General features: G+C 47.0%; 1 protein-coding gene across 8 annotated transcripts in view; it reads left to right on the top strand.

The window, feature by feature from the left end:
* Positions 1-4,494: 4,494 nt before the first annotated feature.
* The window catches only part of LOC137439963 (dystrophin), a 1,283,433-nt gene continuing 1,273,157 nt past the window's right edge, over positions 4,495-14,770 (top strand). For all 8 annotated transcript variants that reach the window (XM_078768445.1, XM_078768443.1, XM_078768444.1 and 5 more), the window contains exons 1-2: positions 4,495-4,604; positions 12,070-12,163. In XM_078768445.1, the coding sequence (XP_078624571.1) occupies positions 12,091-12,163 (73 nt within the window). In that variant the 5' untranslated portion in view covers positions 4,495-4,604; positions 12,070-12,090. The remainder of the gene's footprint in view (positions 4,605-12,069; positions 12,164-14,770) is intronic.

The following is a 14,770-nucleotide window of genomic DNA, read 5'->3' as shown; positions in this document are numbered from 1 at the left end:
GATCTCTTGGTCAAATGGAGAGGGATCTCGTGGTCAAATGGAGAGGGACCTCGTGGTCGGATGGAGAGGGATATCGTGGTCGGATGGAGAGGGATCTCATGGTCAGATGGAGAGGGATCTCGTGGTCAGATGGAGAGGGATCTCCGTGGTCGGATGAAGATGGATCTCGTGGTCGGATGGAGAGGGATATCGTGGTCGGATGGAGAGGGATCTCGTGGGCAGATGGAGAGGGATCTCTTTGTCAAATGGAGAGGGTTCTCCAAGGTCAGTTGGAGAGGGATCTCCGTAGTCAGATGGAGAGGGATGTCGTGGTCAAATGGAGCGGGATCTCTTGGTCAGATGGAGAGGGATCTCGTGGTGGTCAGAAGGAGAGGGATCTCGTGGTCAGATGGAGAGGGAAATTAAATTTCTTGAGCGTCATTTAGGCATAACTTGGTGGAGAAAAAAACAATGATGACGTCATCGGTCACGTGGTTCGGCCGCTATCTTGGAAAAACCGAAAAACTTTGCACCTCTATATCTCCGAAAGCGCTGAATAGAAAAAAATGAAACATGGCTCATTGTAAAGAACTCTCCAAAGGGAATAAAATATGTTAATGATGATGTCATAGGTGCCTCCATTATGACGTCATAATTCGACAAGTACAAAACTTTATTTGATCAAGATGAAATTTCTTGAGCATAATCAAGGAATAAATTTGTTTAGAAAAATAAAATGACGTCATCGGTCACGTGGTTCGGCTGCCATATTTGTTTTAACAGAATAGCCTTAAAAACCACTGAAAATACATCCTGGCGAAGGTTTGCAATCTCTGATTGCTCTTTCTTGTTACACCTGCTTCATATACCTGGGTGTACGAATCATATGAAGACCATTTAATTTACATTCTGCAAGGACTCGTGTGTGCTCTGTCGTCAGGCAAATCGAATCAGGCAATCCTGGCCTTCATCAGGATACAAACTCAACAAGATAGAATGCTCACCATGATGTCAATTCAAAGCATGCTCACCAATATCCCAATTCAAAGCATGCTCACCAAGATCCAAACTAAAACATGCTCACGATGGTCCAAATTCAAAGCATGCTCACCAATATCCCAATTCAAAGCATGCTCACCAATATCCCAATTCAAAGCATGCTCACCAATATCCCAATTCAAAGCATGCTCGCCAATATCCCAATTCAAAGCATGCTCACCAATATCCCAATTCAAAGCATGCTCACCAATATCCCAATTCAAAGCATGCTCACCAATATCCCAATTCAAAGCATGCTCACCAATATCCCAATTCAAAGCATGCTCACCAATATCCCAATTCAAAACATGCTCACCAATATCCCAATTCAAAGCATGCTCACCAATATCCCAATTCAAAGCATGCTCGCCAATATCCCAATTCAAAGCATGCTCGCCAATATCCCAATTCAAAGCATGCTCACCAATATCCCAATTCAAAGCATGCTCACCAATATCCCAATTCAAAGCATGCTCACCAATATCCCAATTCAAAGCATGCTCACCAATATCCCAATTCAAAGCATGCTCACCAATATCCCAATTCAAAGCATGTTCACCAATATCCCAATTCAAAGCATGCTCACCAATATCCCAATTCAAAACATGCTCACCAATATCCCAATTCAAAGCATGCTCACCAATATCCCAATTCAAAGCATGCTCACCAATATCCCAATTCAAAGCATGCTCGCCAATATCCCAATTCAAAGCATGCTCGCCAATATCCCAATTCAAAGCATGCTCGCCAATATCTCAATTCAAAGCATGCTCGCCAATATCCCAATTCAAAGCATGCTCACCAATATCCCAATTCAAAGCATGCTCACCAATATCCCAATTCAAAGCATGCTCACCAATATCCCAATTCAAAGCATGCTCACCAATATCCCAATTCAAAGCATGCTCACCAATATCCCAATTCAAAGCATGCTCACCAATATCCCAATTCAAAGCATGCTCACCAATATCCCAATTCAAAGCATGCTCACCAATATCCCAATTCAAAGCATGCTCACCAATATCCCAATTCAAAGCATGCCCACCAATATCCCAATTCAAAGCATGCTCACCAATATCCCAATTCAAAGCATGCTCACCAATATCCCAATTCAAAGCATGCTCACCAATATCCCAATTCAAAGCATGCTCACCAATATCCCAATTCAAAGCATGCTCACCAATATCCCAATTCAAAGCATGCTCACCAATATCCCAATTCAAAGCATGCTCACCAATATCCCAATTCAAAGCATTCTCACCAATATCCCAATTCAAAGCATGCTCACCAATATCCCAATTCAAAGCATGCTCACCAATATCCCAATTCAAAGCATGCTCACCAATATCCAAATTCAAAGCATGCTCACCAATATCCCAATTCAAAGCATGCTCACCAATATCCCAATTCAAAGCATGCTCACCAATATCCCAATTCAAAGCATGCTCGCCAATATCCCAATTCAAAGCATGCTCGCCAATATCCCAATTCAAAGCATGCTCACCAATATCCCAATTCAAAACATGCTCACCAATATCCCAATTCAAAGCATGCTCACCAATAACCCAATTCAAAGCATGCTCACCAATATCCCAATTCAAAGCATGCTCACCAATATCCCAATTCAAAGCATGCTCACCAATATCCCAATTCAAAGCATGCTCACCAATATCCCAATTCAAAGCATGCTCACCAATATCCCAATTCAAAGCATGCTCACCAATATCCCAATTCAAAGCATGCTCACCAATATCCCAATTCAAAGCATGCTCACCAATATCCCAATTCAAAGCATGCTCACCAATATCCCAATTCAAAGCATGCTCACCAATATCCCAATTCAAAGCATGCTCACCAATATCCCAATTCAAAGCATGCTCACCAATATCCCAATTCAAAGCATGCTCACCAATATCCCAATTCAAAGCATGCTCACCAATATCCCAATTCAAAGCATGCTCACTAATATCCCAATTCAAAGCATGCTCACCAATATCCCAATTCAAAGCATGCTCACCAATATCCCAATTCAAAGCATGCTCACCAATATCCCAATTCAAAGCACGCTCACCAATATCCCAATTCAAAGCATGCTCACCAATATCCCAATTCAAAGCATGCTCACCAATATCCCAATTCAAAGCATGCTCACCAATATCCCAATTCAAAGCATGCTCACCAATATCCCAATTCAAAGCATTCTCACCAATATCCCAATTCAAAGCATGCTCACCAATATCCCAATTCAAAGCATGCTCACCAATATCCCAATTCAAAGCATGCTCACCAATATCCCAATTCAAAGCATGCTCACCAATATCCCAATTCAAAGCATGCTCACCAATATCCCAATTCAAAGCATGCTCACCAATATCCCAATTCAAAGCATGCTCGCCAATATCCCAATTCAAAGCATGCTCGCCAATATCACAATTCAATGCATGCTCACCAATATCCCAATTCAAAGCATACTCACCAATATCCCAATTCAAAGCATGCTCACCAATATCCCAATTCAAAGCATGCTCACCAATATCCCAATTCAAAGCATGCTCACCAATATCCCAATTCAAAGCATGCTCACCAATATCCCAATTCAAAGCATGCTCACCAATATCCCAATTCAAAGCATGCTCACCAATATCCCAATTCAAATCATGCTCACCAATATCCCAATTCAAAGCATGCTCACCAATATCCCAATTCAAAGCATGCTCACCAATATCCCAATTCAAAGCATGCTCACCAATATCCCAATTCAAAGCATGCTCACCAATATCCCAATTCAAAGCATGCTCACCAATATCCCAATTCAAAGCATGCTCACCAATACGCCAATTCAAATGTGCTCACCAAGATCCTAATTCAAAGAATGCTCACCATGATCCCACATGGTAAATGCGGTATTTAACTTTCACCATGTATGAGGACTCGAGGAGAAAGACCGGACACCACGAGTATTGTGTGACCTTTGAACTTGTACTTCACTAGTTCTGCGTTTCAGTACTTTTATATTTAAGTCGTTGTTGCTCAGTTTACGTTTAAATTGCGGAGTTTGAAATGTCATTTAAACGCACAGGTACAGGGCTTACCAGGTACTCCTTCTGTGATACCCACTTAAGTAGCTTTGGTGGAAATTGCCAATTGGTCTCGTTAAGTTGTTGAATTACCGATGACGTCAGGATTGTACCCTAAATACTGAATGATGCCGCCAAAAAGTGGTTTTCAAGTTTCGATGGAAGTTATAACTTTATTATAACAAATGAATGCAGTTTGAACACATTGCAAATCCTACAAGCAGCCATGACATTGGGCGCTTGACGACCTGAAGAGTGTGAGAACCGAAGCTATTACGTCATCGCACTCAGCACGAACATATCCCAAAGAAACGAACGTCTCTCCCTGTCGCTCTGCGCGACGGTTCCGCATTCCTCGTGCCGGGGTCCGACCGGAGGGGAGGAGTGCGGAGAGTGGGTCGAAGGGGGGGAGGGGCCAAGCCCTGAACTCGCGGCTAACTTTGGCGACTCGTTCATTGCGGCCGTGCGGGTTCGAGTCCGGAGCACCTCCAGAACGCAGCGAACCGGCAGGTGGGATCCGTGCGCGCCATGCGCCTTTCTTCGGGAATAGGGGTTCCGTGTCCGTGCTCCGTGTCTCCGCACGTGGCTCCTCCATGTACGTGCCTGTCCGAGGCGGCTCGCAGTGCTTGCCGTGCACAATAACCTCGCGTTGACTCCGGGGCCCAGGATAGAAACGCGCGCGAAATCTCCCTTCGTGACGTAACAGTGTCCTCGTGACGACGTAACGGATGTATTTTACTATTTATTTACAACTTTGCCAAGTTTAGCTTTTATGACGTTAAACCAACTTTTCTCTTCTGGCCTTCCACACAACTCAAGCACGTCATATATGCTGCTGTGACGTCATCTTGCAGACTCTGAAACGTTTATGTAAACAGGTATTTAGGCGCGCACTTGAAGTGCACCTGTAATCAGGGTACTTGCATTGTACGATGAGCATATCGTGAATTCGTGATTCGCCGACATCGTAACTACTACATCCTCATTTTGTAGTTTTACTACTTATGAGAGCAGGACCGTATATCGAGCGGTTGCACCTGTTGGGCATGCGCGTGATTACGTCATCACGTGACTCCCTGCAATTAACCTTACTGCTTGCGACGTTCACACAAACGATGGCGTTTGCTTTTTGAAGTGTCAGCACTTTATATGTCGGGGGGCGGGGGCTAAATCGAGGGGTCTCCGTAGGTCATTGGCTACTCACCGAAAGGGTGGTGTGCTTACGTCATCACGCACTCGGACATCAAACTCGAGCACGTTTCTAAACAAGAATGTATCAATTGAATGCAGGTTTATTAGCAACAACGATGAACAATCAATCTGCAAGACAAAGAAAGCGATGGTAGATATTAGAATAAGATAATAGATACAGAATATGCAAATAACAATGCGCAGTATTACACAAGATGAGAACGCAATAGAGAACAGCACCATACAAGAGTTGTCTATCTCCCTTTCCCAAAAACGTTCAATTGTGACACAGAATAGAACGAAACTGGAGACCGAGAAAAAGGATCACATGAGTTTATAATTGATATTCTTCTGAATTGAATCGGGCTGGTGGTTTGATAATTCGCTTCGGGCGGCCCGTCACCACCCGATCAATCGTCGGAGTCCTCTGAGGGCAGTTCGTAATTTCCTGGTCCATTGTGGGAGTCTCCGGTGGGTGGTTCACTATCGCCCTGTCCGACGCCGGAGTCCCCTCCAGCTGGTCCATCATCACCCGAACCGTCAAGGGGGCAGAAATAGGCAGTGACCGTGGAGGTGTGGCGGTGGTCTGCACATGTGGTTGGTTAGCGACTCTCGCGGGTGGTGTCATCGCGGTGGTGGAGCGGAGTGTCTGTGATGGTAAGCCCGGCGCAATGACATGTTGGGGTTCACCCTTCTGGGGAGTGGTAACAGGATTGAGACAGACTCTTGGAGCGGTGACGGGTTGGGTACCAGACATTAAGTATTTCGGTACGATTGGCATAACACTTGGCATAACGGTTGGCAGCATGCCACTTTTGCCAGTCGTAGTGGGAGTTGTCATGCTGAAAGGCGTAAAACGTCGCAGGAACTTACGATTCCGGAGAGTGATTCTTCCGGAGCCATCCACCTTGACAACGTATTGATCGAATTGTTTTACCTCAATCACGGTTCCGGTCCGGTCCCATTTTCGTGGTTCCAGGCCGGTCTGGTTCTGGATCCGGACATGGTCCCCGACGGCCAGTGGAGGTAGTTTTGTCGTGTGTTCAGAGAGTCTTTCGATCTCCCTGGCATGCCGAATGCGCAAAGCTTCCTCACGATTGTTGCGTGTTTCCCGCCAGGTGTCCGATGGCAAGTATCTGCCTGGGATGATGGGTATGAAGTCCTTGACTGGCCTCTTGAAGATGATCATGGCTGGAGACAACCTAGTGTCCTGATCCGGTGCATTCCGGTACTGGAGTATTGCACGTTGGAACCGATCAGTGTCTAGTTCACCATTGGAACCAGTGTTATCGGTGATCATTCTTTTCGATGTTTTGACTGCGATCTCGGCACGACAGTTGCTGTGTGGGAAGGCAGTGGATGACAACCGATGGTTAACGCCCCACCGACGCAAGAAGTCTTGGGTGTCATGTGCCGTGAATTCTGGCCCACAGTCAGATGCCAATTCGTCGGGGATACCATAAGTGGCGAAGTTCGACCGCAGACATTTCACTAGGCCTTGTGCCCCGCCAGTAGTTAGCTGAATGATTGGCCAATTAGAGTAACGATCAACGGTGACCAAATAACTCCGACCCTTGTGATGAAAGTAATCTGAACAAACGTACTGGAAAGGGTAGGCAGGTTCAGCTGAGGCTGTAGGTGGAGCACTTGGGTGCGATGGGGCCATCCGATTGCAGTGTGAGCAGCGATTGCGCATCTCATGAATCTGGGGAGTGATTCCAGGCCAAAAGATCGAGCTGCTGGCCCGGGTGGTCATAGCCGTGACTCCTTGGTGAGCAGCATGAAGATTCTCAAGGACAAGCTTCCGTAGCTTCGGTGGGATGATAATCCTCCCCTTGTAGACCACTATGCCATCAATAGTGTAGAGGTGTTCACGGAAGGGAAAGTATTCCAAAATGGACACAGGGAAATCGTCCCGACTGGCAGGTAGACCCTGCTCAATAGAATTGAGTAACTGCAGCATCTGAGTGTCACTTGCTGTTTCGTCCCGAACATCGTCCCAAGTGACGGACCGCACAGAATCGAGTGTCTTGATGGCTGCCATAGAAATAGCCATTTCCATGCCAGAGTCGTCATCTGTGGTCCACAGCCCAGTCAAGGTGTGCTGTCTTAGTGTAGTCGATGTGGCCACATCCATAATGGAGGAAATGTCATCCACCAGTGGCAGTCGTTCCGATGGTCTGGCACCCGACGGATGTCGTGAAATCGCATCTGGTACGCAGTGTCGTTTTCCCGGGATGTGGATAATTCGGAAACGATATGCTAGGGTCCTTTCTTTCAAGTTGGCAAGCCGCGTGTTATGGATGTCCTCTAATCGTCTGTCACCAAGAAGCTTGATTAAGGGCTTGTGATCGACGGCAATAATCAGGTTCTTGCATCCCAACACAAAATACTTTACTTTTTCCAGGCTGTCCGCCACTGCTAGAGCTTCACCCTCTATCGGAGCATAGCGCGACTCCGCTGCATGGGTGAAGCGGCCTCCAGCAAGGGTGATTTTCCAGCCATCGGGGCAGCACTGTGGGGTTTCACCAGGGCATCTGCAGTGTTTTTGGAGGAGCCAGAAGCCAATCCCATCCTTCGACCAGTCAGTTGCGAGACATGTTGTCCGTTCCTTGTCAAAGATCCGGACCCCATTTGCGACTTCAGATATGATGAGTCGTTTTGATTCTTCGAATAGGGATTGTAGTGTTGCATCCCAGTAGAAGGGGGTGCATGGTTTTAGGAGGTCCCGAAAAGGTCGCATCCTCTCGGTCATGCTGAAGCAGTATGTTACCTGATTGACTAGCCCAAACCAGGAGCGAATGTCAGTAATTGTTTTTGGTGTGGGGAAGTCCTGTATCGCTTGGAGATACCTTTGGCATGGTCGTACACTGTCCATGGTGATCTCGAATCCAGCGAATTCGACCGTGTCCTGACCAAAATGGAATTTCGTCGGATTTTGCGTAATCCCATTACGGCCGCACAGGTCGAGCCAGTTGCATGTCTGAAAAAAGCTCTCTTCCAATGTGTCGCTCCACATGATGGTATCATCAATACATTTGGACTTGTTTTTGAAGTCCGATACGATTTCGTCAAATCGTCTGGAGTATCCATCACCTGAAGCGATGTAACCTTGGGGAGTGGTGCAGTAACGGTATCGGCCCCATGGTGTGATGAACGTTGTCAGATGGCGGTCACATTCTCTGATTGGAACGCTGTGATAGCCATTCCAGGCGTCTGTTACCGTCTTTTTGGTGTTATGTGGCACCGCCATTGCTTGATGGAAGGGTGACTGGGTGTGGTGGGTCTCACGTGTGCAGTGCGCATTCAGTGGTTGCAGATCAACTGTCCTCCGTGGGGTCCCATCCTTCTTTGGACAGACGACCATTCTGCTGCACCATGTCACTGGTTCACCAATTGGCACCGGTTCCAGAACCCCTAACCTGATGTCGCGATCGATACCAGCCTTGACTTCTGCCTGCCAGTGTAAGGGGACAGGCACTGGGGTGTGCACCGCTTTTGGTGTTGCCTCGGGGTCAACCATCAGTGTGAGAGGCGGACCTTCCATGTGGGGTAGTGGCTGGTGTTCGCAGACATTGAATGTGCTGCTTTTGTAGTACTCCAGTAGCCATTTCTCCAGCCTCTCTCGGTTCTCGTCAGTGGCCGGAAATGGGATAGATGTAGGCAGTGTAGGGGGAAGCGATCTTACCGGGCAGTTACAATTTGCATCGATAACTGCTGCCACTGCAGCACCAACTGTGTTGGATTCGCCAATGGTTGGGAAGCTACTAGACACGAGGCCTAGATCGACGCATGCTTCACGACTGAGATACATGTTCCGTGTGTCAGGTGAGATGTAGCAGATTTGTCGGGTTTCAATAATGTCGCCATTGGCTGTGCGACCAGACAGGTGTAGGAGCATGGCGCCGATAATCCGGACCCTTCCACTGTTAACAGCATTCATCTTCAGGTTGACAGGTAACAGGTCTTCATTACGCAGCCCGAGTTTGTGGAAAATATTAAGTCCTGTGAGGCAGCTTTGACAGCCAGTGTCGGCCATGGCCTGGAGCCTGGCCGATTTTGGTCGGGATGACAGTGGCTGGCCGAAATGGTCATAAGATTCCTTATCGATCCGTGCTATGAGTTTTATGTACGGCTGTGGTTGAGACTTCTTCTTGGTCCAGCCAGAGAGGTGGTCAAATATATGGTGGTCGAGGTGTAGTGGAGTTGACAAGGTGGCCATGGCCCTTTTAATTTGCGGCTTCCAAATGGCCGTTTCTCGTTCCGTGACAGAGCAGAGGAGATCGTGGACCTGGCTGCTTTCATCCACATCATGAGCATCCATTGATTTGTCCGTAGGTTTGTTGTCCGCCTTTTTCGTGCCTCCCCGGCAGACATGTGCAAAATGGCCGCGAGTGGCGCATTTACTGCATGTTTTCCCGTAGGCATTGCAGAATTGACGCCTTTGGTCGATGTTCGGCTGTTTGCCATGACCAGTTTTGCCGCAATAACTACAAATGGCCGCCTGCTTGTCGGTAGTGATCAGGGCTCTTTTGTTCTTCCAGTTTTTGTATTGGCTTGCGCCATGAGCGCCTTCACTATCGAGCAAGGCATTCTGGGAACGTTTCCCTGCTTCCTTGGCCTCGACGAAAATGAGAACTTCCTCCAAGCTCATGTTCTGATTTTGATCGCCGAGAATGTCCTGTTGTATATCTTGATCGGCGAGTCCCCGACATAGGACATCGCGAACCATGTCCTTGGTGTAGTTGACATCAGTAGGGGGATTGCATGAGCATACAACAGAAAACTTGCAGATCTCAGCTTGACCAGCCAGACGGGCTGCGTAGGTACGAATTGGTTCTTCTCGGTCCTGTCGCATGTTGTGGAGGTTTACGCGGGACACCATGGTATTCTCCTCTCGGACAGCAAGGGACCGAATGGCTTGTAGTATAGCTGCCTCGTCCTTGATTTCAATGCGTGGGTTGCTGCGGTGGAGGTCACGTCGTAGGTTATCATCACAACATTCAAGGAGTTGAACGCGAACATCATTGCCGATTATCTGGGTCGCTGCCTTGTAACCATCCCATCTTCTGGTGAAATATTGCCAATCTTCGCTGGTACCGCCGGTTTGGATACGAGGACGGCTGACTTTGTCCGGTTTGGCTGGTGCAATGGACGTGTGGGTCATGGCGTGGATGGAGAGCTGGATAGCAGCAACGGCATTGTCAGTGCTGTGAGTAACGTAGACACAGCTCGGGAAGGGGCAGACTGCAGCAGGCATCTTCAGATGAGTTGATTGTTCATAAACAAGAATGTATCAATTGAATGCAGGTTTATTAGCAACAACGATGAACAATCAATCTGCAAGACAAAGAAAGCGATGGTAGATATTAGAATAAGATAATAGATACAGAATATGCAAATAACAATGCGCAGTATTACACAAGATGAGAACGCAATAGAGAACAGCACCATACAAGAGTTGTCTAGTTTCATTCATTACTCTCCGACTCATCGGCTCAAATACACCCGAAACCTCCACAATCCCAAACGAAGCAGAGCCGAGACCTCCATGGAAGACCAGGTCTTGTTGGTTGGGGATGACAGAACAGCTCTCGGTTGTTGTGGCATACCAGGTACTCCTTTGAGTAGTCATGTTCCGGGGTTCCATCGGAAGTCATTGGAGACCAAGACTATCATCTCCATGAAAATTTCTGTCCTGGACTCCTGGTCCAACGTCGGCATGGAGGGTGGCGCTCTTTAACTCGAAACATGTCGGTCATTGTGATCGAGCTGGTTTCCTGCTCCACGATGAATGACAATGGCATATTTCGGTTAATTAGCGGAGACCTGCGGAACATCCACGGGATGTAAAATGTGAATTCAAGTCCTCACCTCACCCCCCCTCACCCAAGCTCTAAGGCGTCACTCCTCTCCCCACTCCAAGCCATGAAACCCCCTCCTCATCCCCACCACCTTCACCGCAACTCCTCAATCTCTTGCAATCGCTTATTCCCCGCAGAAATACCTCACGCCTCCCCCTCCCAACAAAGCCTCAACCTCCCCCTCCCAAAGCTGTCCTATATTTGCCCCCCCAAAACCATGTCCTCACTCCTCCCCCCTCACCCCTCCTCCCCCACCCGAGGCGTCACTCGTCTCCCCACGCCAAGCCATGAAACCTCCTCCTCACCCCCACCCCCTTCACCGCAACTTCTCAACCTCTCACACTTCCCCATCCCCGACAGAAATTTCTCACTCCTCCGCACCAACCCTCAACCTCCCCTCCCAAAGCTGTCCCATCCACCCCAACCCCTAGTCCCCCACCCCCCCTTCCCCTCCCAACTCTAAGGTGTGTCTGTGTGTGTGTGTGTGTGTGTGTGTGTGTGTGTGTGTGTGTGTGTGTGTGTGTGTGTGTGTGTGTTGTTATGTGTGTCAATGTGTGTGTGTGTGTGTCAATGTGTGTGTGTGTGTGTGTGTGTGTGTGTGTGTTGTTATGCGTGTTGTTATGTGTGTTATATCCACATCCACAAAATACTTGCTTGAAGCTAACCCGGGATCTCAACGGACTAAAATAATTCCAGCTTCGTCGACACATAGTTCGGTGTTCACGTTCACATCACCACTGCGCCAATTCACAGGCGACACACCAAACACCGGTGGAGCCACAACCTATACAGGACCCGAGGACGATCTCCTCCATACATGTTACATGCTGCTTCGTCGAACCATTGACTCCTTCACAACACGTTTTACATCGTGCACCCAGAACACACCATCCTCACCAGGCTTGTCTGCACTCTCATAGGGGACTCGCATTTGGAAGGACATGGCGGAACTGCAGGTGCCTGAGAAGGAGGCTGCAGGTGATGAGTTTGGAGACCTCATCCGCTTCAGATCAGGTGTGTTTTGTGGAGCCTGTCGACTGTATCAGGGGACATCTATTTAGTATGTACGTACATTTAATATTTTGACTTCATTGGTACATCACATACTCCTTTTCCTGACTCTTACACCATCTTTTACCAAACTTCTTCCTCTTCTCTCTGCACTCTTCCCACATTCCCTTACTCTATCAACCTTTTCATCCCTTGTTTTTCTAAATTTTATTTTTCCTCCTTTTTTGCTCCAACTTCGCCAATTATGTATCTAATGAATTGATGGCCCTGAAGTGTCCGAAAAATCTATGTTCCTCAGGAGGCTCTCTTTTTGTTTCAGAGGTATTCCTGGGTGAGTGTAAATTATATTTAAGGTCCCATTGGTGCCCACGTGGGTATTGGTGCCCACGACTGTTTTGTTGCCCACATTGTCTTGGTGTCCACGTGTGTATTGGTGCCTGCATGCGTGTGTCTTGGTGTCCATGTTTGTCTTGGTGTCCGCTTGTGTCTTGCTACCCATGTGTGTCTTGGTGCCCACATGTCTCTTGGTGCCCATGTGTGTCTTGGTGCCCGCATGTGTCTTGGTTCCCCTCATGTGTATTGGTGCCCACGTGGGTCTTGGTGCCCACGTGGGTCTTGGTGCCCACGTGGGTCTTGGTGCCCACATGTATCTCGGTGCCCGCATGTGTCTTGGTGCCCACATGTGTCTTGGTGCCCGCATGTGTCTGGACAATGTTGTTTCTGTGGTGATTTCAATTACGAGGTCAAACGTAGCATGAAAGTTTGCAGAACCAAACCACCCGAAGGAGAACTTTTGACACTTTACTTCCATCTCAAGGTCTACAGATTGTCCAATCTACAATACTGGAAATGCATATCGTCTGTATCTCGATGTGCATATCATCAGTATCTGGAAATGCATATCGTTAGTATCTGGATATGCATATCATCAGTATCTGGAAAAGCATATCGTCAGTATCTGGATATGCATATCGTCAGTATCTGGATATGCATATCATCAGTATCTGGATATGCATATCGTCAGTATCTGGATATGCATATCATCAGTATCTGGATATGCATATCGTCAGTATCTGGATATGCATATCATCAGTATCTGGATATGCATATCGTCAGTATCTGGATATGCATATCATCAGTATCTGGATATGCATATCGTCAGTATCTGGATATACATATCGTTAGTATCTGGATATGCATATCGTCAGTATCTGGATATGCATATCGTCAGTATCTGGATATGCATATCGTCAGTATCTGGATATACATATCGTTAGTATCTGGATATACATATCGTTAGTATCTGGATATGCATATCGTCAGTATCTGGATATGCATATCGTCAGTATCTGGATATGCATATCATCAGTATCTGGATATGCATATCGTCAGTATCTGGATATACATATCGTTAGTATCTGGATATGCATATCGTCAGTATCTGGATATGCATATCGTCAGTATCTGGAAAAGCATATCGTCAGTATCTGGATATGCATATCGTCAGTATCTGGAAATGCATATTGTCAGTATCTGGATATGCATATCGTCAGTATCTGGATATGCATATCATCAGTATCTGGATATGCATATCATCAGTATCTGGATATGCATATCGTCAGTATCTGGATATGCATATCATCAGTATTTTAGGCTGAGCCTTGAAATCCACAAAATTTCTGCCGAAGCCTTTTTCTGGCTGTTACCTATCCTTATGCCAGGTTAGGAACACGTTCCTTACATTTTCAGACTTCATTTTGAAAGGTAGTTCTTCGGTCGGTAACTGGTTGGCATTGTCATGGGTGTCTGCTCAGCAGTATCGTCGGGCATGCAACAGGGTGGCATGGTGCAGTTGTTGGTCCAATCTATTAGTTTAGCCATAGCACCGCTCCTCGGTGATGTATGGGCTTGCGGCCTGTTTGTCCTTCCTTTCCTGCTATTTATGCTTGTGCTTGGTATTCCTGCTGGATTTATGGAGCCTGGAGACACTTGGAATGGGCTTTGCTGGCATTTCCTAATATAGTTGGCATATGCACAGAGTGTCGGCAGGCTTGTGCCTGTGCGTCGTCGGAAAAAAAGGTTGGGTAGCAGACGGAAAAAGGTCTAGGCAGTAATAGCACCATCATCGAGTTACGTGTGTGTGGGTGTGCGTGGATGTGTGGATGTGCGTGTGCGTGTGTGGCATCTACATCGCACATCGGTGCTGCTTTTCACCCACAAACAAACACCATCATTCCACTGTGCTTCTGCTTGTGGACATTGGTCTGAATTTGAAGGCAACATGGAGTGCTTTTAACTTTTGCACATGCTTGTTTGTAGGGACAGCTGTTGTGGAATCCATCGGTGTCAATGGGATCTTGGAATGAAACTGCCCAGTTTTATTTGAATTTTGGTGTGTGTGAGTACGTGTGTGCGTTTTTTCAGAGTCCTGGTTTTCCCCATTTGAATCTCCCTTGATTATCCACAGCTCATTTCATCGAGACAGCTGTCATTTATTTATTTATTTGCCAATGCTGAATCATCTCTTCCTATTATGAAAGGATTTTCCAGTTCTAAAGTTGTGCAGCATTTTGTGTAATTGCGAAAAGGTTTTGCCACTACGGTCGTGTT

The sequence above is a fragment of the Myxine glutinosa genome, chromosome 14 (assembly GCF_964187855.1).
Source record: "Myxine glutinosa chromosome 14, kmMyxGlut1.1, whole genome shotgun sequence".
Lineage (NCBI taxonomy): Eukaryota > Metazoa > Chordata > Myxini > Myxiniformes > Myxinidae > Myxine > Myxine glutinosa.
Note: the sequence above shows the minus strand (reverse complement) of the source record. Positions and strands in the feature narration are given on the sequence as shown.